Below are 22948 nucleotides of genomic sequence, written 5' to 3' on the forward strand. Positions count from 1 at the left end.
GGAACCTATATTCCAAGTTCCTATCCTAATTTTAGTTTCAAGGACTAGCTTCTTTGCCCACATCCGTCCTTGATGTGGGAACCCTTGCCTATTTAACACTGCACCCGGGCGCCGGTGCAGCGGCCCTTGCACACTTGTCACTGTATTCAGGCCATACAGCGCGTCGCTTCCAGGGGACGCCCTAGCATTAACACAATTTCTTAAAGGATTCATGTCATTATTGTTCGACAAGTTTTACGCTGGCTGTCGACTACCTAACGCAACCCTCCACTTTTCTCATCCAGGACTTGGGCCTGCACCATAAATGAAAATAATATTTAAATACCTTCAAGCACAATATATGAAGCATGTGCCCATACTCATACCCATTTTGGCTTCACCACCTGATCCACAATCATATTTAATGCAATCAAACAAAAGGCAATTTTAAAAAATGTTTAAATTGCAAGTATGAGCAGGAAAATCAATATTTGCATGACTTTTCCACTCACGTAAATTTTGAGAAAATTCCAAAACTCTAATGCGTACAATCTCAAAATTGATCAAAAAACTGTGAATGCGAATAAAAATACTAAATCTGAACATTTCAAGTCATATGTACGCATCTCGAGGAAACCCTCGAACTCCATTAAAATTACCTGAAAACGTGTAAATGCATCTAGTGCGCCATGCATCGTGTACATGGACATACGACTGTACTAAAAATCATGCATGTTTGCAATGCAAGTACATTGAACATTGCATGAGAAATAACCCCTTTTAAATTGAAAAGTCCGCATATGCTCAAACGAGCACGAAGAATACAGAGGCGTAACATTTGAGAATATTGTGCGGATTGAAAATTTATAATGAACTTTAAATCTTTTGCCCCAAAAACTGTGCAGCTGCTTCAAGAGGCACACACCACCACCACCAACAACAACAACAACATCGATGTTGAGTACATAAATTTTCACTCAGAATAACTTTACAATCTTTACAATCTAAACGATTTAATTTTCTAATAAGAAAATAGTCAATCTGGGTTGTACTATATCCATTTTCAAGAGGCACACACCACTACTTTAAAATTCATGTAAAGATATTAAGGAAAATGATTTAAAAATTGCACATGTAAGCGCTCCAACAAGCATATTGATTCAATTAAAATGTGCAAATATTCTATACAAATATACCAAAAGACATACAAGTGCATCATGCAAATGCATTATATAAGTATACCAAAAATTGTGCAAGTGTATTGTGCAAATGTACCAAAAAGGGACCAATACAATCAAAGTACACGTATGCATCATGTAAGTGCACTAAAAAACATGCAAATAGAATAAGCAAATGCACCTAAAAGAGTACAAGTGCATTGTGCAAACGTACTAAAAAAGTGTGCTCGTCATTTAAGATAAACTTAAAATTCTTGTATATGCTCTGACCATTACACCAAATTCCTAAATCCAAGGTCCAAAAATGTTCTGCGGACAAATATGGACCAAGATTTCAAGTCTAATCCTTCTCATTAAAAGGATTAGAGTTGGCACGACTTGGATTAACAAACAAATATATAATCCTGAAATTTATTGAGATAAGTAATTTTAAATTCTCATTTGGCCTTCAAATCCTTCTTAAGAAAAATTGATCATAAAAATATAAACTCTTAGTATCAACATTCATACGATAATTCATAAAATCATCAGCTAAACTTGATCATCTAAAGGCGGGAAAACAAAATTGACAAGGTTTAAATAACAAAATAAAGCTGCCTAAAAACTCTAAGGATGACCATGTTGACAAAAATCTCAACCAAAGGGAACAACTTAATTCTCATAAAATCCCCTAAATTTCAAAATTAATTACTCAGGGGCTCAAATTTAAATGAAACTTAAAATCTAATGTTTAATAATATTAAAAGCATACAAGTGAAATTAAATCATCCAAAACTTAAAGCAAAAATTCTACTCTCTGCAACAATTTGTCGGGGATGATAAATTTGAGAATAATTTTAACTCACAAAAACAAATGTCCAATCCAACGTACCGTTAAGATTCATTCTCAAATAATCTATGACTAGTAAGTATGTTATATGTGTCTTCTAACTACTGATTTTATCGTCCAATGATACCACATATAAAATTATAACTAGGGCCCTCTGATAGAGTATTTTGCCACAAAATGACCCCACTAAATTATGATCACGGTCAAAGCCCGTATGTTCTTCAATGGCTCAAAAATCTTGAATAATAAATCATAATGTATACTTTACAGAGCACAAAATCCATTGTTGGCTAAGGTCAACTTGAATTTATCCCCTTAGGCAAACTTTCATCTCAAGTCTACAATATACTCTTAGACGAAGCAAACAATGGTTGCCGACAAAGATCCTTAGCTTAGGTTGGGTTTACTGTATCCTCTGATTAAGTAGATATGAGACAGAGACAAACCGGGACAATGGAACTATGGGATTTTGATCAGCTTTGTCACCATTCTTCACCACCAGCTTTAAGTGTACGGTGGTAAATTTCAAAACCCTAAAAACTCAAATCAAAATTAAAATTATTGATGCTATATATTGGGTACTTAGTGCTTATCAAACGACTAGATTAATCGAAAGGAGTAATTGTCTTGTGTCTATATAAAACTTAGAACCAAATCACAAAATCATAGTAGTATATCATCTTAAATTTAATCTACCTTTTGAAAATATATGTGGGAACATAATCCCAATAAAATTCTGCTCAAAAAAGGAAAAAAAGCACAAAAAGGCCGAGATGCGAATTTTCGGAACCCACGACATATAGTTCATTTCTCAATTCATCACGACTTGTAGATGAAGTTATGAGGGTTGGAATATATTACAAAATATGAAGTTGATGAGATATGGGATATCGATTTGCATAGCCACCATGACATCCATATTTTTTATGAGATCTTTTTATAATATTACTCATGATAATGACAAGAATAAAAACTAGAATAATTTGTCATCATGAGATGACCTAAGGTCATATGTATTGTTTGTGTGCTAGATATCCGTACAACGCTTAGAAGAAAATTTCTAACTCTATCGCCGCGTACTGTTGCTGGCTAGAATATACGCGGCGATAGAGTAATAAAATTTTCGTCTCAGCGTTGTACGGATATTTAGCACACAAACATGAGAGAAAATAACATCAGGATTTTTTACATGAAAAACCCTGAAAAGGGAAAACCCACGGGGCCACGCCTAGTTGAAATAATTCCACTAGTGTTTGTTTTAAATACAAGAGACTGATTCGTCCTTAAAATTTAGGATGATCAGATTAAAATGAATCACTTCTGGATTGAAAATCAGTTACAACGTCGGGCAGAGTTCCAGCATCACTTGGAGATCGGGTGGAATTCCGGCATCACTTGAGCGTTAGACAGAATTCTGGCGTCACTCGGGCGTCGGGCAGAATTCTGGCGTCACTCGGGCATCGGGCAGAACTCCAACAGTGGTCGAGGAGGAGTTCTTCCCTCCTATCCTTCTCTTCTTCTTCTTCTTGCTTGGGGTCCAGTTGTGAAAGCCCAATTGTTTATGAAATAATAATTGTGAAAGCCCATTTGTTTATGAAATCGATGGCACTTAGATGCTTTCCTTAGTACTTAGTGCAAAACTAAGTTGTGGACTTTTTTTCTTCCTCATGTGAGTTCAAGCCTAAAATAACTATGCACCATAATTTTGACATTCTTCAGAAAAAACATTCATGTGATGATGCCATTCTAACAGGTGGAAATTTTATGTGGGTAACCATACGAACTTCAGGAAGTAAAAATGGTCCAGGAGCAATGCTGAAAACTCAAATGTCAATGGTGTACAAGCAACCGCTAGGTCACCTGTATATAGGCCATGATCATGCAACAATAGCAAACGCATGTGAAGCATGACGTGTATAAGCAGGAGAGCGGCAGTGTGATGTGCAGCGGCATGAAGTGTGATACGTGAAGCAGCAAAGCTTATAATTGTGAAACATGCCGTGCAGGTTAGAGTGTGCGACCAAGAATAAAAAAAAATAAAAAAAAAACTTTTGTGGTGCAATATTTAGCAAAGCAAATAAAGTGTAGACGAGTGTATAAACTTGTGTAGAACAACAGATGGAAGCCAGATGGGACAGGAGTTCCAAGGAGGGTTGAGAGAGAGAGAGTAATTTTTTATTTCATTCCAAGATATCTTATAGGCAAGTCATACATCAAGTTTTAGCAAACAAAAATAAAAAACGATATTATAATGAATTACCTCAGAAGGATTTCCAAATATCACTCTACTTCAGATGTCTCTTCAGAATCAGATAGGGGTAATAGAGTGCACATGCCAAGTAAATGCCCATTCAAGCATACATAATACTCTATGCAGTCATCATAAGAACCCAATCTGCTGCCCGCACTCTTTGGTACCATCTTTGCCTGTAGCATGCTCCACATCTTTGCTTTACAGTATGGACAAACCTCCATTGGATGAAGTTTAGCTCCCCTATCAATCAACATTTTCCGGACTTTTGAGACAGAAAATGACTTGAAGACACCACGAAAAAAGCCCACATCACGATCTTCGCCCTGATCAAGATGCTCGCAGGGGTCTGACACATACAGGACATCTGTTCTACACTGTGGAATTAGAAAGCTTTTGCCTGATGTCCTTGAAAATCGTGTTTGATGGACAAAGTGACTTGGGATATACGTGCTATTAAACAGACCTCTTTTGCTGCATCCTGAACAATATGTTAGAAGTTTAGCAAGCGCCTTCCAGTTCCCATAGACGCTATGACTACCACTAGATTGCAGATCTAACATCATCTTTGGAGCTCGGGTTCGGCAGAATTCCTTCCATAGAACTCGTTTGGCAATATCATCAAACCATTTGCACACACAAGAAATTGCTGCAATTAATCTAGGATTCCAGTTGAGGTGTTGAAATACAAGGAATATTGCATCCTCACTTAGATGGCGTTTAGTGCATATACAGATTGCTGAGTGGATACAGCGGTATTGCTTCATCACAAACATAAAGAGAACAGACGGTTGAAGATGAACTCGCTTTTTTGCTCCTGCTTGAGAGTTGTTTAATTTCATTAACAATCACTGATTATAGCTTTTTCACCATTTGAATCAAGATGGCACTAGATAATAATAAAGAAAATTTTAAAATATGAATCAAATTGGAATAATTTTATGCATGAGTTAGCATAAAATCTGGCCAGGAAAAATGTAATACAAATACTACAGAAAGTTGAGTAGACTGTGCAAACCTAAGTGAAACCTTACAATCATCAATTGCCAGAAACAAAATAATTCCATGTCATTGTATATCACCTAGATATCTTACTCTTAGATGTTTAACCTCTTACATCATAAAGGAAAAAAAAGCCTTTACTTTTCAAAAGTAAGACAGATTTGAATTTGCAGACTTTTGAAAATTGTCTTGGCACTTTACTCAAACTATTGTCGTCACCATGTACTTCATAGTTGCACTCTCTAGTTCTTTTCTTTCTACAAAGCTTATTCTTGAATCCTCATGTAAAACCTGATGGTGCTCCAAACTTATTACACATTGTATCGAAGAAACATATTCCACAAATTTCAAATGACCAAGCCAAGAAAACATCAATAATACTGCACCTATCAGAATTATAGAAAAGAAATTTTCTTCAAAAAAGACGGAATGCAGAGCTATTCTGAACTTATTGCACGTTGTATCTAAGAAACATATTTCATATATTTCAAGTGAACAAGCAAAAAAAAACCATTAAGAAGCTGCACCTATTAGCAGAAATTTAAAAGATTTTCTTATCGAAAAAAGATGGAAGGCAGAGCTACCTCCTACCAGAATATTAGGAAAGCTGCCCACTCCCACACCACTATTTCACCCAAAGAAAGCATTTCAAACCGGAACACATAATTTGGAGCATATATCCAAATAGCAGCGAATTGGGGAAGCCTACATTAAGCTAATGCATATATGTTTGCATATTCTCCTAGTTGTTTGTTTTGTATATACACACATACATCAACATTAACACATTATAACGGAAATTCATAAGCTTAATTAAAGTTACATCAAAGATCATTACTTAGTCTATACAATTTTATATTGATAATGGAGATCTTTATAAAATCTAATTGAAATTAGATGTTTTAGTGTGCGTTAATTGTAAAAATATAGTTTTGGCAGAAGAGATACCTTATGGAGTAAAAAGACAACCCTACACATAACTAATAGTTCAAACAATTTTCCTTGCCATACAACTACTTGGTCTTTGATACTACTTGGCATAAGTTCTTAGAACTAGGCCAAGATAAACCTTCTCAGGGCACTTGATAGAAGTGCCAAGGAACTATAAATCAAGTCAGTCAGCATTAGAATATGCTTTCAATCAATCCATAAAGCGGAATCCATTTTGGCTCACCTACCAAAATCCAAATTAACACTAATCTCTAAATTAAGTCACATGCTATACTTGGGGTGTCACAATATATCCCCCCTAAAAAGAATTTTATCATTAAAACTCATACATATGCTTTCAATGTTTTCGATACTTCCACCACATCTTGGCTATATTTCCCACATGGTTTCTTCAATTTGGCTTTTTCTTGATCATTAGGATCTATTTTTGGCAAGTTGATAGTGTTGTTGTACTAACATACTTAATAACTGATCTTCAAAATTCAAGCTTAGTTGAATCTTTATCTTCTCGAGAACTAACTGATCACACATAAATTATTCATGCATATGATCTTGTACTCAGGAAATGGAAAACGTTGTTCTTTAAGCTGTTTAATCAATTTAGGTCAACTCATATCAATTTTGTTTCACTTGCAATACTTTGCCAAAATGATTGAACATTGTCCATTAGTTTTGATTTACACATTCAAGTTTTTTCATCAAAATGATAAATATGATTCACTAGTTTTGATTTGCACATTCAAGTCTCTTCGGAATCAAATAGATGGCAATATTCAAGGAAGTATTTCAAATTTTCATCCTCGTGATGATGATGTTGATGGTGTGGCCCATGTGGTATTGGTGTTGAAAAACCAAGTGAATGGTCTTAGAGAAGTATTGGATGCAAGAGCAAATCAAACTTGTTGTGTACCAGATGTCGGGGTAGAATCGCTAGATATATTGCCAACACCATCACAATAATCAATGACAATAAACCAAACAGAATTTGAGAAAAATACAACAAGAGGCCCATAAGTCTGTGTACCCTTAAATTTTCTTCAATCTCAACCAGTATTACTATCTTGCGCCTTCCCAATGGCAGCAATCTTGTTCCTTCTATTACAACATTAAACCCCCTGCATGAATAAAAGGATCCAAACAAATAAAAGCTAAGAATAATCACGTTTAAAAAAAAAAAAAAAGGTTCCAAATCCAATAATGCATGGTATCGTTTCATGAGACCTACCTCCCTTGGTAAGGCCCTAATAGCTCTCAGGCAAAGGCAAGTATACTCGTCATCTTCCCAATCCCAGCTAGGCCCTGAGGATTCAATTGCGATTCTAATAAGATCTACAAACTATTGCATATAACTGAACGCCAAAAACCTAACTTTGAGTTCCGATTCTTTTTCCTTTGATTTCTCGGCAGAAACTATTTACTAAAGTTTTAGACTTACCGATAAGATGATTTTGGGCACGTTATTATCTGGAGAAACGACCAGTACGCGGGAGACTCTGTAGGTGTTGCCTACCACATCAAATCATCAACAACTTCGCTGCGGCGGGTACTTCCTTACCTATCAAATCTGGTAACAGAACTCGATTTGCGATGGATCGACAAGGAGGCGGAGCCGGCAAGGAATCTATTAGAGTTCAGAGGGAAATAGTTGGCATAACCAGGCTGGCGGTGGCATCAGCTTCAGGTTTAATAATCAGGATGACGAAAATGAGAGCCGGCCTTAATACGACTATCAAGATGGTAGTTTTGTGATCAGGTGTCAATACTGTAAAGTGAGAATTTTTCTTAACCTACTGTACTTCTAGCTAAATTTTAGCATATTTTATAAGAAAATTTACATATATATCACTTTATTTCATGTTATTTATATATATAACATTTAAAATATTAATATTACGTATCTATCATTTATATAAAATTTTAATATCAAATAGATCATTTATATAATTCATTTCTATCATTCATATCATCTTATAAACTTTAATATTTCATTCCATACATCCAATTTTGTTGTATGGATGGTAAGCATGTAATATTAATATTTTGGATGTTAGATATGTAAATGGCATGAAATAAAGTGATATGTATGTAAATCCTCCTATTTTATATCATGTTGAATTTTGAGTGCCAGATGATCGTTCTTAGGAATGTCAAGTATTGCTATTAAAATGCCTCATGCTTGTGGGCAATCTACTTTTTGGAAAAAAAAAATTCTGGTCAATACAAATCGATCGGCTTTTCTTATATATCTAAACTATTCATCAAAATTTAATGTTTTGAAATATGTCTTGATATGATCCTTTGATGCTAAGGACTATACCAGCCTACTAGTTTCTCAAAAGACAACCTTATTATGTGTTTAATGTTTCATCTCTCAAAACATAATTTCTAGAGAAATGGTGCAAATATCTAATTTTACCACTTGCAATGCATAGCTTCTTGTTTTAAGGGGAATACAAGCCATCATGTAACTTCTCCTAAGAAAAAGCTAACAACCTTTGAGGTTAGATGGTTGGCACACTTCATGTTAGAGTTTTGGATAATCTTTGATTTAAAAAATGCTCTTTGTATCTCTCTCTCCTTTCTTACGCATAAGTAAAGTTAATTGACATCCTTCCTTTTGAGGAATTGATAGATGGCATCAAAGGTGTGCATAAGAATATAAGCTCATGACCCTTAAATATTGTCAAACTCATATGGTAGGTACAATTTATCCTCTGATCCTCCTCCTTTCTCTTTGGACTTTGAATTCACCAATCACTTTAGGGCCTTTGTTAGATCGTTCACTTTAGTCATTTATTTGCATGACTCCCTATGATGGTAAGAAGGTGTTACGCCTCCATAATTAATATATGCTTTGTAACAACTCAAACTCTTAACTATCAAGATATTGTTTGCTTTGGCCTAAGGGGTCTCACAGTTTTGTCCTGTTGGTATAACTTCCCAGGAGGTCACCCATATCAGAATTTTCCTAAGATGAGCATGCTTAACTGTAGAATTTCTTAACAAAATTACAACCATTATACTAAAAGGCATCTCAATATTAAAGATTTTTAACTTCTTTTACTTAATGGGTTTCACAATCTCCCCCACTTAAGTAACTAACATCTCCATCAGTATCTTTATCTCATAATTTTTCACCGGGTATATAGGATTCTAGAGGGGGCCCCTATAAGTTCAAGTGGTGACTCCCATACATCATATAACATTTTATCCAATACAGGGTTCAAGAGGTGGCTCCCATGGCGTAGCACTTTATATTGTATGGCACTTATTTCCCATCTTCTAGCAGGTATATTATTCTAATACCATTTGTAACATCTCAAACTCTTAACTATCAAGATATTACCCACTTTAGCCTAAGGGGTTTCACGGTTTTGTCTTATTGATGTAATTTCTTTGGAGATCACCCATTCTAGAATTTCTTTGAGATGAGCACGCTTAACTGCATAATTTTTTAATGACATTCAAATCATTACACCAAAAGATGTATCAATATTTAAGAGTTTAGCTTATTTTACTTAAAGGATTTCACAATATTCTACCCGTTCTAACCCAACATGATTTGATACCCCAATATCTTAAATGAAATAATTTCATTTTCCTTATATTTCTTTTTCTTCAAATACCTTTTTTAATTATTTAACAATAAGATCATTGACAATCAAAGCTAACTTATTGCATTCAAAGAAAAATATAAGCAATAAATAGAAATAAATATAATTTCATTTCTATAGTAAATATTTATATATTGATTCAAAGTTCAATGTCCAAAAGCATATATGCCACCATAGGCTACAAAAAATATACATAAAAAAGAAACCAAAAGCTAGAAGTAAAATTGAAGTAGCATCAGACCATCATCACTACTTAGTTATAAATACCTTTTTTACTTACATATAAATATCACATTTATCTCATATATTAGTTATATCATTTTCTCAATGTAATATAATATTGTGTACAAAAATACAATAATTCATGAAATGCAGAGAAATATATATACTATGTATTAATTTTAAAAAAATTATAACTACCAATTTACCTACTGAAATTTAATAATACTATAAAATACTCATGACGATCATATCCACCATATATTAAAAGTTACACTTTGAAAGCTCAATAATTTAGAAAAAATATATATTTTTTTATCAATTTTGAGAAGATTACAACCAACAAAAATAGGAGTAAAAGATAGTCACTTACTTCAAATAGATCAAAATTCGTAACATAAGCGATGAATGAAACCTTCTCAAAGAGCTCTCTCTCTCTTCTCTCTCCCCTCTCCTCCCTTCCTTCTCTTCCCCTCTCCTTCTTTTCATTTCCTTCCTGGCCAAACAACATGACTGATGGGAGGGGGTAAGGGATGACATTGATGTTTAATATATATACACACACACACACATTTTAGTGCTTGGTATCACGACACCTATTCACCATAGCACCGGAGTAATGCTTGCCACCGCTATAGTTACTATATAATAGAGCCTTCAATGTTGTGGCCACATTTTTCGGCACTACATTGCTCTGTATCGTTGTGTTTACAAGCACTGTGCTGCACTGCTCAACCTAGAATTTTTATATTTTTTAAATAAGTTTATTTTAGGTTATTATAATCTCCTCACATTCAAAAAATAGCATCATCGACGTTTCTATATCAGTATAAGAGAGTAAACTTAAAATAAAACCATACCAAATCAAAATGATTCAAAAATTAAAATCAAGTATCTATATTGATAATCATCTCAAAATTAATTTTGAAATTATATAAAAAAGCTTAACTTAAAAAATAAATAAATAAAACAAAATCATATCGGCCACAACATCAGGCACTTCATATGCCTATTTCACTTGTTTTAATAGAACATGTACGTACCAAAGTTCAAACAATTAGCATTATGTCATTCGGTGCTCATAATTAGCACATCTAAAATATTATTGTATTTGTAAAAACTAGGGTCTAATTTTAAAAGAATTATCTATTTGTCCGTTAATTAATCTACCAGAGCCACTAATGTGAAAGCCCTTAAGTAAAAAGAAGTGTAATGTTTAGAACCTCTTAAATAATTACATTTTAGTGTAATTGTTAGAACTTCATTAAAAACTCTGCATTAAGGATACCCATTCCGGAGAAATTCTGGTATAGGTGACATCCTAGGAAGTTACACCAATATGACAAAATCATGAGGCCCTTAGGTCAGAGCGGACAATATATCAATAGTTAAGAGTTTGAGTTGTTACAAATTGTATTAGAGCAATACACCAGCCGGAAGATGAAAACTAAGTGTTATACAAGTAAAGTGTTATGCCATATGAGCCACCTCTTCAAAGTTAGATGGCGAAAATTTGCTAAAAATTGAGATATGATAACTTTTATAAGTTTTGTCCACATTAAAATTTATAAAACATAATACATAAATTTATTAAAATCAGAGGTATGGTAATGATAGTCTGCCTTTAGACGAGTAAAATTTTTAACTGCACTAATCGACACAAATGGTTATAAGACCTACAATCCTTAGGTCCTCTCTTTTCTTCTATATTTTCCTTATTGGGATGGGAAATAGCTTATGTAAAATTTTGCAGGTGGATTAATATTTTAATAATCAAATGATCTGGAGATGCATTAGTAATTATGTCAATTGTTCAGCTTTTAGTGTAAAATCCTTATTAATTATTTTATATCTTTAAATACAAGGGTCCAAAAATTAAATAAAAAAAAAATAGATAGCCCAATATGTCTAGAATGCTCTGATGAAAACGATTTGTAAAATAGACACTTAATGGTCACGTGATGATACTATTCTTTCTTACCTGTATTTCCATTTAATTTTAACCATAGGAATTTTTTTATTCCTTAATTATTTTATGTCATAATCCAGGATACATTAAGGCCTTATTTCCACTTCATCTTCAAGAACTCTTAATAATGTATTAGAAACCCATTTCATTAAAACAAACGCAAGAAACATATTATGCACATCAAGTATATGATTTGGTAGATGTTACATGCTAGAACATTCGCGATGATAGAGAGATAAAGAGTTTCATGCCTTAGCTTTTAATGAAGATTCAGCAAGTACACATAAAAAAGATAGAGGGGTGTGGTAATGTTAAGATACACAAGAATTTTTATATGAAAACCTCTGAAAAGGGGCAAAAACCACGAGGTCATGCCTAGTTGAAATATTTATTGGTATTTATAGGTGATTACATGAGACGCCTTTCCTTGGGAGAAGGTATTGGCTCATTTTAACAAATATACATCATATAAATCAAAATACATAGTTGGAGTTAGAAGAATATAATTGGGCGATAGTAGTCGGAGGGATAATATTTGAAGGTTAGACGGATCATACTCGGTGAGGGAAGGTGTTCAGAGTGGATCGTAGTCGATGGGCGATGGTGGTCAAAGAGATCATAGTTAATGGACAACGAAGGTCAGAGGGATAATAATTTGTGGGCAATAAAGGTTCGATGGACCATAGTTGGAAAGAAATAATAATCGAAGTGGACCGTAATAGGCAAGCAAAGGTGGTCAGCAGGATCATAGTTTGCAATTGATAAAGGTTGGAAATATCATAGTAAGCAAGTGACGAAGGTTGGAATAGACCATGATCAGTGGGCGACGGTGGTCTAAGTGGATCGTGGTCCAAGGGTGACAGTGATTTGAGGGACCATAGTCATTATGAGATAGAGTTCGGAGGGACCATAGTCAGTGGGTAATAGAGGTTGGGGTGGATCGTAGTCGACTAACAATGGTTATTAGAGTGGATTACAGTCGTTGAGCAAGGTTAAAGGGACCATAGTCGACAAACGATGGAGGTCAGAATGGACCATAATCGGTGGTGATGGTGGTCAGAGTGGACCATAGTAGATGGGCGATGGTGGTCGAAGAGACCATAGTTAGCAGGTGACGGAGGTCAGGGAACCGTAGTCTAGGGGCGACAGCGTGCAAAAAAGGCAGGAGTGGACAATAGTTTGCGAGTGATGTAGGCCAATGGGGGTAGGTGGTCGAGCAGAAGTTCAACGGCAGTGGACGGACAAAAAGTGGTTTGGTGGCCATCGATAATGGTCGGATAGAAGTCCGGTGGATGTTGGTGACCGTGGGATGGTATGACGACTGAGCGGTGGTCTAACGATGGTCAACATAAGTTTGCCGGCATTGGTGCTTGGGTAGAACTCTAGATCCTTAAAGCCTTAGAGCTCTTTCCAATCTCTAGCAAAAGGTCCAAGCTTTAAGCCCCCATTCACGTGGGAAGTGGAAGTATATTTATAGATTTTTTATAGTGTCATGTCCGATAAATATGAAGAAGATATGGCCCAAATTCGGAGTGCTCCATCGGATGACCCATATTAATCTCCTCGATCATAAAAAATTTGTCAAGCATTTGTGTGCCCAAATGATGTTATAATTAAGCGATCTTGGGCTCGGTGGATTTTTCTCGTCAAGTCACTCAATTTGACTATGAGCATGCTATATTTGGATATCATTTGTTCATCCAACTTATGCTTTGAACCTTCTAAATGTGCTTCAAGCCCTCGATTTGGACCCATTTGAGCTTGGATCATATCGATTTTTGTGTTGTTGGGTTAGTCTCTTTGAGATATTCAGTTTGAATATTAATTTGCTGAAATAAGAGTTCAGATGGTCCCAAATTTAATTTTGAAAATTTTCAACTTGGATATGCCTCGAGATTTGTGTCCAATCAAGGTAATTTTTGTGACATAATAGTAGTATTAACTTGTAAGCAAATTTCTCCACTCTATTGATCACCTCAGAAGGCCCAATACATGTTGGACTTAGATTTACTTATTTACCAATTAAGCTCACATATTTCAAAGGACTAACTTTCATGAAAACAAAATCACCCATATGAAATTCAACAGCTATATTCTTTGGATCATAATACTTTTTCTATCTATCTTGAGCTGTCATCAATTTGTTCCCGATCAACCTATATTCTCAGTGGCATCATCCAACAATTCTGGACCCATCAACTTCTTCTCACCCACCTCTGTCTATGATAAATATTTTTTTTTCCACTTCATACGGAGCCATACAAATGCTTAATTGAAAATTGTTATTATAGACAAACTCAATTAAATGGATATGCTCTTCTCAACTTCCTCTAAAATATAATGCACATAATCTCAATAGATCTTCAAGCACCTGAATAGGCTAAGCGGATGTCCAAGAACGTCAACAGGATAGAGATTTGGTGGCAATGATTGGCCAATAAAAGCCCAGTGGCAATCAGCCGGCGAGGGTTTGCTAGCAATGATAATCACTTGGAGCTCAGAGATTCTTCAAGCCTCATAGCTCATTTAAATCTCAAACGAAAGGTCCAAGCACCTCCCCCTAATGTAAAGAGTGTGAGTCTATTTATAGATTTTTTAGAGTGTCATTCCTGTAAAAAAGGAGAAAAGTTGAAACACTCCACTAGACGACCCATGTTGATTACCTTGATTATAAAATATTCATTCAACATTTGAGTATCTTAATGATGTTGAAATTAAGCATTTGAGGGCTCCTTGGATTCATCTTGTTGAGACGCTCGATTGAACTACAAGCATGACAAAGTTTGAGATCATTTGGTCCTCCAATTAATATCTTGAAGTTTACAATTATGCTTTAGGCCTTTGATTTAGGCTCATTATGGCTCGGAATGAGACACTTCATACTATGTATTAATTTTAAAAAAAATATATAACTACCAATTTACCTATTGAAATTTAAAAATATTATAGTTAAAATACTCGTGACAATCATATCCATCATATATTAAAAGTTACACTTTGAAAGCTCGATAATTTAGAAAAAAAAAATATTTTTATCAATTTTGATAAGATTAAAATCAACAAAAATAGGAGTAAAGGATAGTCACTTACTTCAAATAGATCAAAATTCGTAACATAAGCAATGAATGAAACCTCCTCGAAGAGCTTTCTCCCTCTTCTCTCTCCCCTCTCCTCCCTCCCTTCTCTTCCCCTCTCCTTCTTTTCATTTCCTTCGTGGCCAAACAATATGACTATGGGAGGGGGTAAGGGATGACATTGATATTTAATATATATATATATATACTCATTTTAGTGCTTGGTATCGCAACACATATCCACCATTGCACCGGAGCACTGCTTGCCACCACCATAGTTACTATATAATAGAGCCTTCAATGTTGTGGCCACATTTTTCGTTACTACATTGCTCTGTATCGTTGTGTTTACAAGCACTGTACTGCACCGCTCAACCTAATTTTTTTTAATATTTTTTAAATAAGTTTATTTTAAACTTTTAGGTTATTACAATCTCCTCACCTTCAAAAAATTGCATCATCGACATTTCTATGTCAGTATAAGAGAGTAAACTTAAAATAAAACCATGCCAAATTAAAATGATTCAAAAATTAAAATCAAGTATCTATATCGATAATCATGTCAAAATTAATTTTGAAATTATATAAAAAATCTTAACTTAAAAAATAAATAAATAAAACAAAATCATATCGGCCACAGCATTAGGCACTTCATAAGCCTCTTTCACTTGTTTTAATAGAACATGTATGGAGTATATTTATAGATTTTTTAGTGTCATGCCCCATAAATATCAAGAAGATCTTGTCTAAATTCGGAGTGCTCCATCGGATGACCCATATTGATCTCCTCGATTATAAAGCATTTGTGTACCCAAATGATGTTACAATTAAGCGATCTTGGGCTCGTTGGATTATTCTAGTCAAGTCGCTCAAATTTATTATGATCATGCTATATTTGGATATCATTTGGTCATCCAATTTATGCTTTGAACCTTCTAGATGTGCTTCGAGCCCTCGATTTGGACCCATTTGAGTTTGGATCAGATCGATTTTTGTGTCGTTAGGTTAGTCTCTTTAAGATATTAAGCTTGAATATTAATTTGTTGAAATAAGAGTTTTGATGGTCCCAAATTTAATTTTGAAATTTTTTAACTTGAATATGCCTCGAGATTTGTGTCCAATCAAGGCAATTTTTTGTGACGTATTAGTAGTATTAACTTGTAAGCAAATTTCTCCACTCTATTAATCACCTCAGAAGGCCCAATATATGTTGGACTTAAATTTACTTATTTACCAATTATGCTCACACCTTTCAAAGGACTAACTTTCATGAAAACAAAATCAACCATGTGAAATTCAACAGCTATATTCTTTGGATCATAATACTTTTTCTATCTATCTTGAGCTGTCATCGATTTGTTTCTGATCAACCTAATATTCTCGGTGGCATCATCCAATAGTTCTGGTCCCATCAACTTCTTCTCACCCACCTCTGTCTATGATAAATGTTTTTTCCACTTCATACCATATAATACTTCATACGGAGCCATACAAATGCTTAATTGAAAATTGTTATTATAGACAAACTCAATTAAATTGATATGCTCTTCTCAACTTCCTCTAAAATATAATGCACATAATCTCAATAGATCTTCAAGCATCTGAATAGGCTAAGCGGATGTCCAAGAACGTCGACAGGATAGAGATCCGATGGCAATGATTGGTCAATAATTGCCCAGCGGCAATCAGCCGACGAGGGTTTGCTAGCAATGATAATCACGTGGAGCTCAGAGATTCTTCAAGCCTCATAGCTCATTTAAATCTCAAACGAAAGGTCCAAGCTCCTCCTAATGTAGAGAGTGTGAGTTTATTTATAGATTTTTTTAGAGTGTCATACCTGTAAAAAAGGAGAAATGTTGAAACACTCCACTAGACGACCCATGTTGATTACCTTGATTATAAAATATTCATTCAGCATTTAAGTGTCTTAATGATGTTGAAATTAAGCATTCTTGGGCTCGTTGGATTCATCTTATTGAGACGCTCGATTGAACTACAAGCATGACAAAGTTTGAGATCATTTGGTCCTCCAATTAATATCTTGTAGTTTACAATTATACTTCAGGCCTTTGATTTAGGCTCATTATGGCTCGGAATAAGACACTTCTAGTATTGTTGGATTCATCATGTCAATAAGCTCATTTAAAGTAAAAGCTAGATGAAATCGGAGTTTGGACAGTCCTAACTTTAATTTTAAAATTTTTTCAATTCAAATATATTTCAAGATACATGCTCGAACAAAATAAATTTCGATGGCATATCAATTATAAAATATTCTTATTATTTTAAATTTCTAAATTAACATTACATAATTTAGTATAAACTTAATATAATAAACATAATACTATGCCTACAAAATCTAATTCCACTATAATTAAAATTAAATTAAGATATTTTTATCTTTTTTTTTTTTTTTTACTGCATGCACTACATGGTACAAAAGAACAGCCCTTATTTCTAGCCCACTTGTGCATAAGCGAAGGGAAGGACGGAGGACCACAGTAAATTTGGTCTTAAAGTATAAAGTCGTTGAATTAATTTTAAATTATGCGTATTATAATTATTAATTAGTTAATTAGTTAATAATTATTATACTTATTTTAAAATAATTTTAGAATTTTAAAATTCATGTTATTTTTTACTAACTGCCAGGCCTGCACAGCCGATGATTGCTCATCTCCTGCACATGCACATGCACCGCACATGTTGCACGTAAATTTGAAGATTGTTTAATATTACATTTAATATAATATTATATAATTACGGTTTAAAATATTTGATTTGATATTATTTTTTATTAGAAGATAATTTAAAGAATAATAGTTATTGAACTTTTTTTTTCTTTAATATAGACTAATTAAGACAAATTCATTTTAAATAGGGACTTTCTAATTCACAGTACTATGGATTTTTTTTTTTTTGCTAAAACCCTCATATTTGACTTACATGTTAATAGAAATAAGGTTACAAGTCCTTAATGAATCTAAAGTCCTCTATAAATAAAATAGTTAAAGTAAAACCTATGAGCCTTATATTCAAACTAAATACAAAATCAAACAAAGGAAGCTAAAACAACATAACCACAAAGCTGATGAGAGATACTCAATCACACAACAAAGGAACAACCAAGTGGAAGCAAGTCGAGCCAACAACAATTAAAATAAAATCAGCTCTCAACTCCAAAAGAACTACATATGCATCAACGACAGCACCCAACGATCCAACAAGCAGCAACCCAACGAACAATATTCATCAAGAGCAAACAATCTACCGGAGAACAAAACCAAAAAATGTAAACTACAAAGACAAACATAACCAACAGGAGGAAGGGGTAGCAACCCATTCCTACAACCAACACCAAATGTCCAGCAATAAACAAATGTGTCATCATCGAAATTGCCAGCCAAACTAAAGGAAAACACCCAAACAACCAAGCAGTTACTTCCTGGATTTCCTCCTACAATGCTTACTGCCACGAGAGAACACTTTCTCAGCTACCTGACAAACATCTATACCGTACAAATCCTCAAAAGATTCATCTTGCTCAACATCAAAATCCTCACCCACATCACCCAACGATGATGGATACCCATCATGCCAAGCTGAATGCCCTGAACAAGTGATGTAATATCAAAAATCTTCTCCAGGATCGTCCAGGACGATCTGGGATCGTCCTGGGACGATCAGTTGAGAATTTGCTCCAGAATTTGCCCAGATTTGCTCCAGGTGATTTTCTGTAAGCATCGTCCAGGCCGATCGAGGCATCGGCCAGGCCGATTGGCACTGTTCAAAATATCGGCCGAAAAATAGTTCTGGGAACCGTCTAGGACGATCAAAATTGGTCTGATCGTCCCGGGACGATCTGGCGATCGGCCGGGCCGATCTGAGTCTTATAAAGCTGAAATCAATCATTTTGAAGAGAGAGAAAATCAAAATTAAAACGAAAATATCTTGAGGAGAGAGCAAGTCGAAAAGATTTTTGGAAAAGTTGATTTTCGGGCGACGCGGAGCTGTTTTCGTCCGACTAGATTGTTCAGGATATTGCTGTACGCAAGGTAAGACACATTCCGCCTTTCTCAATTTTCAGAACCGTCGTGTTTGGCGGTGTTTTCTGTCCGGATTTCGTTTATGTTAGTGATTTTCGTCCGTATCTTTTGATTGGTTCAGTTTTTACCGCGTATCTTTTGATTAGAGAGGAAGTCCAGGAATAGATTTCAGAGTCTGATCAGTATAGGTATTGTTTTGTACTTTTGATTTTTGTACAGTCATGGCTTTTCTGTTCTGTCTTTTCTTTCTATCTAAAAGCCATGTACTTTATTTGTAGATGATTGTTTTGATGAAAAGAAAATATAGATGTTTTGTTCCGCTGTGTTTGATGATTCACAGTAGCTCTGTGTCTGTGTGTCTGTTTGAGTCAAATTATTTGGAAGATTCAGTTTCGAACCAAATTCCATAACCAGATCCTGGTCAGTCTGTTCGTTCCGTGTCGCGACCCGGTGCGAGCGGGATCCGTCCCGGATCGGGTCGGGTCGTGACAAGTGACCCCCAAATTAGACACACAATGAGCATATAATCCATCAGGAGACATGACGGTTATGGGCACATCAACAAGCGACTCAGACACCAACGAAACATATATGCCACTAACCAAGTTACCCTTCACCACAACTTCCACCTCACCATCCTCCTCCACTTCAACCTGAGACAAAGCCAACGCACAAGCCCCAACATCAACAATGCCACTCAAATGCTTACACCCCACCATCATAGGACCAACAACAGGTGAAACAAAACCACCACCACTACTAAACACAACCTCACTAGGAGTCTTAGCCAAGTTAAGAAAAGGAGAAACAACATCATCATCAACTTGATCACCATTAACCACTTGATTCACAACCAACACACCTTGAGCCACATTAAAGTCATGCTAAGATGAATCAACAGCCACTGCCTCGACCATGTCAGGGACCAACAATTCATTTTCAACCAAAGGGGATTCAATGCTAATATTAACAATAGCATCAATAGGAACTAACTCACCTGCCAGAGAGGGTAACTCATTTTCAAAGAGAACAACATCATTAATAGGATTCACAACCGAAGGAATGGGAACCACATAAGATTGTGAAATACTTAATCTTATGCATGAAATAGAAAAAAAAAATCATAAAATGTAAGAAATTGCATTTATTGAAGGTGGGTAAAATAAGAAAAAGTTTATCTTTCAGGAAAAAAGGGTATGCAATTGTCCAGCCTGATCTCTTCTTGATTCCACCCTTGTTCATACTTGATGTGGTCCTTCAAAATCATTTGATCGGTACAAAGTTTATACTTAAAACTGCATAATTATTGAAATTTTGATTTCAGTAAATTGATAGTCAAAATGAATGTCTAGAATCATTGATCATTCACCACACCTAACCGCTTGGCTTCAACAATTGTTGTCTACTCGTCATTACATGATTGTTATCATTCAACAGCCATTACCCGACTAACATCATTCCAGTGCCATTTTCATTCATCCATTATTTTTTCTCACAACCTTTGCTTTAACTATATGAGACCAAATAAGTATTTCAAACTTTGTAAGTCTATGTCCTTGAGTTGTGGAGAAGAGTGACGTTATATACCATCATGTGTTTTGTTGATTATTTTAACTGAATCGAACTCCAACTTTTTCCTGTACTTGAATTTTAGATGCAAAAACAGAAAAACTATTATGTCTCCTACATTTTTGTTTTTTATTTGCGTGTGTTAGATCATAAATTTCGATCCTACAAGAGCACTAATTAAACTGCAAAATCTTACTCTGCAGAGGTTTAAAATCAACCTGCAAAATTATTTTAAAAATTTTCGTAGTTTAATAGCTAAGGAGGCCTGATATAGAATAGTATTTTCTCAACTAAATTTGAGGCGGATGGCTTGCGACATTTATTAATTTGGCCACACCTGCAAACATGGCAATGATGTGTCAGACGGTACTGGTGAACACCGAATAATGAGACACGCCAGGTGGGCTTCACTTCTTTTGTTTTTAATAATTTTTTTAGTAAATTAAATACATACTAATACTCCACACAGATAACACATATTCAAGTGTGAGCGGATGCCGATGGATGACCTCATTAGGTTCCGTCAAGAAATTTATTACACCGTCAAGCACTCCCTTTAGAGTGACAGCGGGTGGATATCCAGTTCAAAAAAAAAAAAATATTCAAGCATGCAGATCAATAGTACTTTTTAAGTGAAACTCAATCAAGTGCGAGCCAGGGGATTTCTGAGATGAATGCCTCTTCTAGATCAGCTGAGGATTAGTCATACAGTCAAACACCCTTTTGGGGGTGGCAACAGATGAATATCTCATTCCAAAAAAAAAGCTACTTTTATTATTTTTAAATAAAAATTATATTAGTTTTGGCTTCAATTTAACTGATAAATTTTAAATAAAAATTACCTCAAACATAAATTTTTTAGTTGAACTCAATTCTTCAAAAGAAATCTTATTTAACATTTAAATTTAATCTATTTATTAAACTATCATTGCTCTATCATTAGATTATAACATAAATATTAAAATTCATAATAAAAATCTCAATATATTTTTTCGCATTTATAAAAAAATTAAGGATTTAATTATGACACTAATTAAAAAATTAGATAATCCATTTTTGTAATAATACTAACTTTATAAAAATATAATTTGATTGATGCGTTCATGATTGTCACAATTAATTTAAAGTTCATTTTTTTAGTAAATTAAAGGAGATGAAATATAAATTTTTTTAATTAATATTCATCACTTTTAAAATGGAGACCTGTGCGAGCTCCAATCACAGGCTGCTTTTTCCTTTCTAGTTTCCCGCCTCTTTGAATGCGAAGATGTCGGCTCGAGATCCAAAGCACTTGCCATTCATGTAGCTGAAGCGGAAAACCAACCGGCAAGTCACCACACGCGAAATCAGCGGCCACAAGATTCAGAGATGCAAATTAAGACATACCAAATTTGTTCACTATTCCCATCCAATGTTTCCCTAAACTGCTCAGGAAACAGAGAAGTGGAGAGGATATGGAGAGGGAAAAAAAGAACAATGCCTAATAATTTTAAAATTTTAGTAACAATTAAACCACGACATTTTGCCAAATCTAAAGCACACTTGAATTGCAAGTACAAGAACAAAGAGAAAAATAAAGAAAAATTCATAAATCGGACCAAATCCAAACCCTAGCAACAATAATAAATCGATTAAAAATTCCTAGAAATCACTCACTCAAAATAGCTCAAAATAGAAACCGAAGGATGGCAGCCATAGCAAATCCAGCTATAGAACTGGAAAGAATCCTCGTGCGACGAGCAGCAGAATGATCAGCGGATGGAGGAGGAGAAGGAGGAGGAAGGGGATGCGCCAGAACAGAAACCTTCATGCCCTGATAACAATACCCAAAGCTACAAATAAAGTAATACCGCTTAGTCTGGTTAAGTTCGAAGGCATAGCTTCTCCCCTTGCTGTAATTAGAGATCGGATGAGACGCATCGCACTTGTCGTACGCCGTTTCGTCGACTTGCACAATATCCGCCATGCCCGACTGGTAGTAGAACACTAAAAAAAGAAGATCGGGAAAGAAATTGATCAGATCTGGGTGAGAGAGTCGCTCAGGGTTAGGGTTAGAGATGGGGTTATAAGGAGCGTACCGAGCCAGTCACCGACGTGGAAGGGGCGGTGCTTGTTGACCCAGAGAGTGTAGTTGACGCCGGGGTTCCAGCCCTTTTCGTCGCCGACGTTGTACTTGTTGGCGGAGGCGGAGGATAACAAGAGGAAGACAGAGAGGAGGAGGAGGGGCATTGCCATGGAGGGGAAGACCAGGGGGCAGGAGTGAATGA

General features: G+C 35.1%; 2 protein-coding genes across 8 annotated transcripts in view; both read right to left on the reverse strand.

Moving 5' to 3' along the window:
* Positions 1-7924, reverse strand: part of LOC110095508 (EID1-like F-box protein 2) — a 21059-nt gene extending 13135 nt beyond the window's left edge. For 2 of the 7 annotated variants that reach the window (XM_020821080.2, XM_028696726.1), the window contains exons 1-4: positions 7626-7924; positions 7416-7539; positions 7215-7305; positions 4247-5126 (exon numbers count right to left, since the gene is read on the reverse strand). In XM_020821080.2, coding sequence (XP_020676739.1) covers positions 4267-5079 — 813 coding nt within the window. In that variant the 5' untranslated portion in view covers positions 5080-5126; positions 7215-7305; positions 7416-7539; positions 7626-7924 and the 3' untranslated portion in view covers positions 4247-4266. The remainder of the gene's footprint in view (positions 1-4246; positions 5127-7214; positions 7306-7415; positions 7540-7625) is intronic. The other 5 variants (XM_020821084.2, XM_020821079.2, XM_028696728.1 and 2 more) reach the window with 5 other exon arrangements.
* Positions 7925-22136: 14212 nt separating this feature from the next.
* LOC110095521 (lamin-like protein) lies at positions 22137-22948 on the reverse strand. The gene is made up of 2 exons (XM_020821104.2): positions 22760-22948; positions 22137-22667 (listed from the first exon to the last, which is right to left on the reverse strand). The coding sequence occupies exons 1-2, from the start codon at positions 22914-22916 to the stop codon at positions 22348-22350; spliced, it is 477 nt and encodes a 158-aa protein (XP_020676763.1). The 5' UTR covers positions 22917-22948; the 3' UTR covers positions 22137-22347.

This window comes from Dendrobium catenatum, unplaced genomic scaffold, assembly GCF_001605985.2.
Source record: "Dendrobium catenatum unplaced genomic scaffold, ASM160598v2 fragScaff_scaffold_827, whole genome shotgun sequence".
Classification (NCBI taxonomy): Eukaryota; Viridiplantae; Streptophyta; class Magnoliopsida; order Asparagales; family Orchidaceae; genus Dendrobium; species Dendrobium catenatum.

Bases quoted from the DNA above. Each gene is read 5' to 3' on its own strand.
- LOC110095521 (XM_020821104.2), bottom strand. From the start codon at position 22,916: ATGGCAATGCCCCTCCTCCTCCTCTCTGTCTTCCTCTTGTTATCCTCC. The intron at 22,668-22,759 runs GTACGCTCCTTA...TTCTTTTTTTAG, and splicing joins CCACGTCGGTGACTGGCTCG to TGTTCTACTACCAGTCGGGC.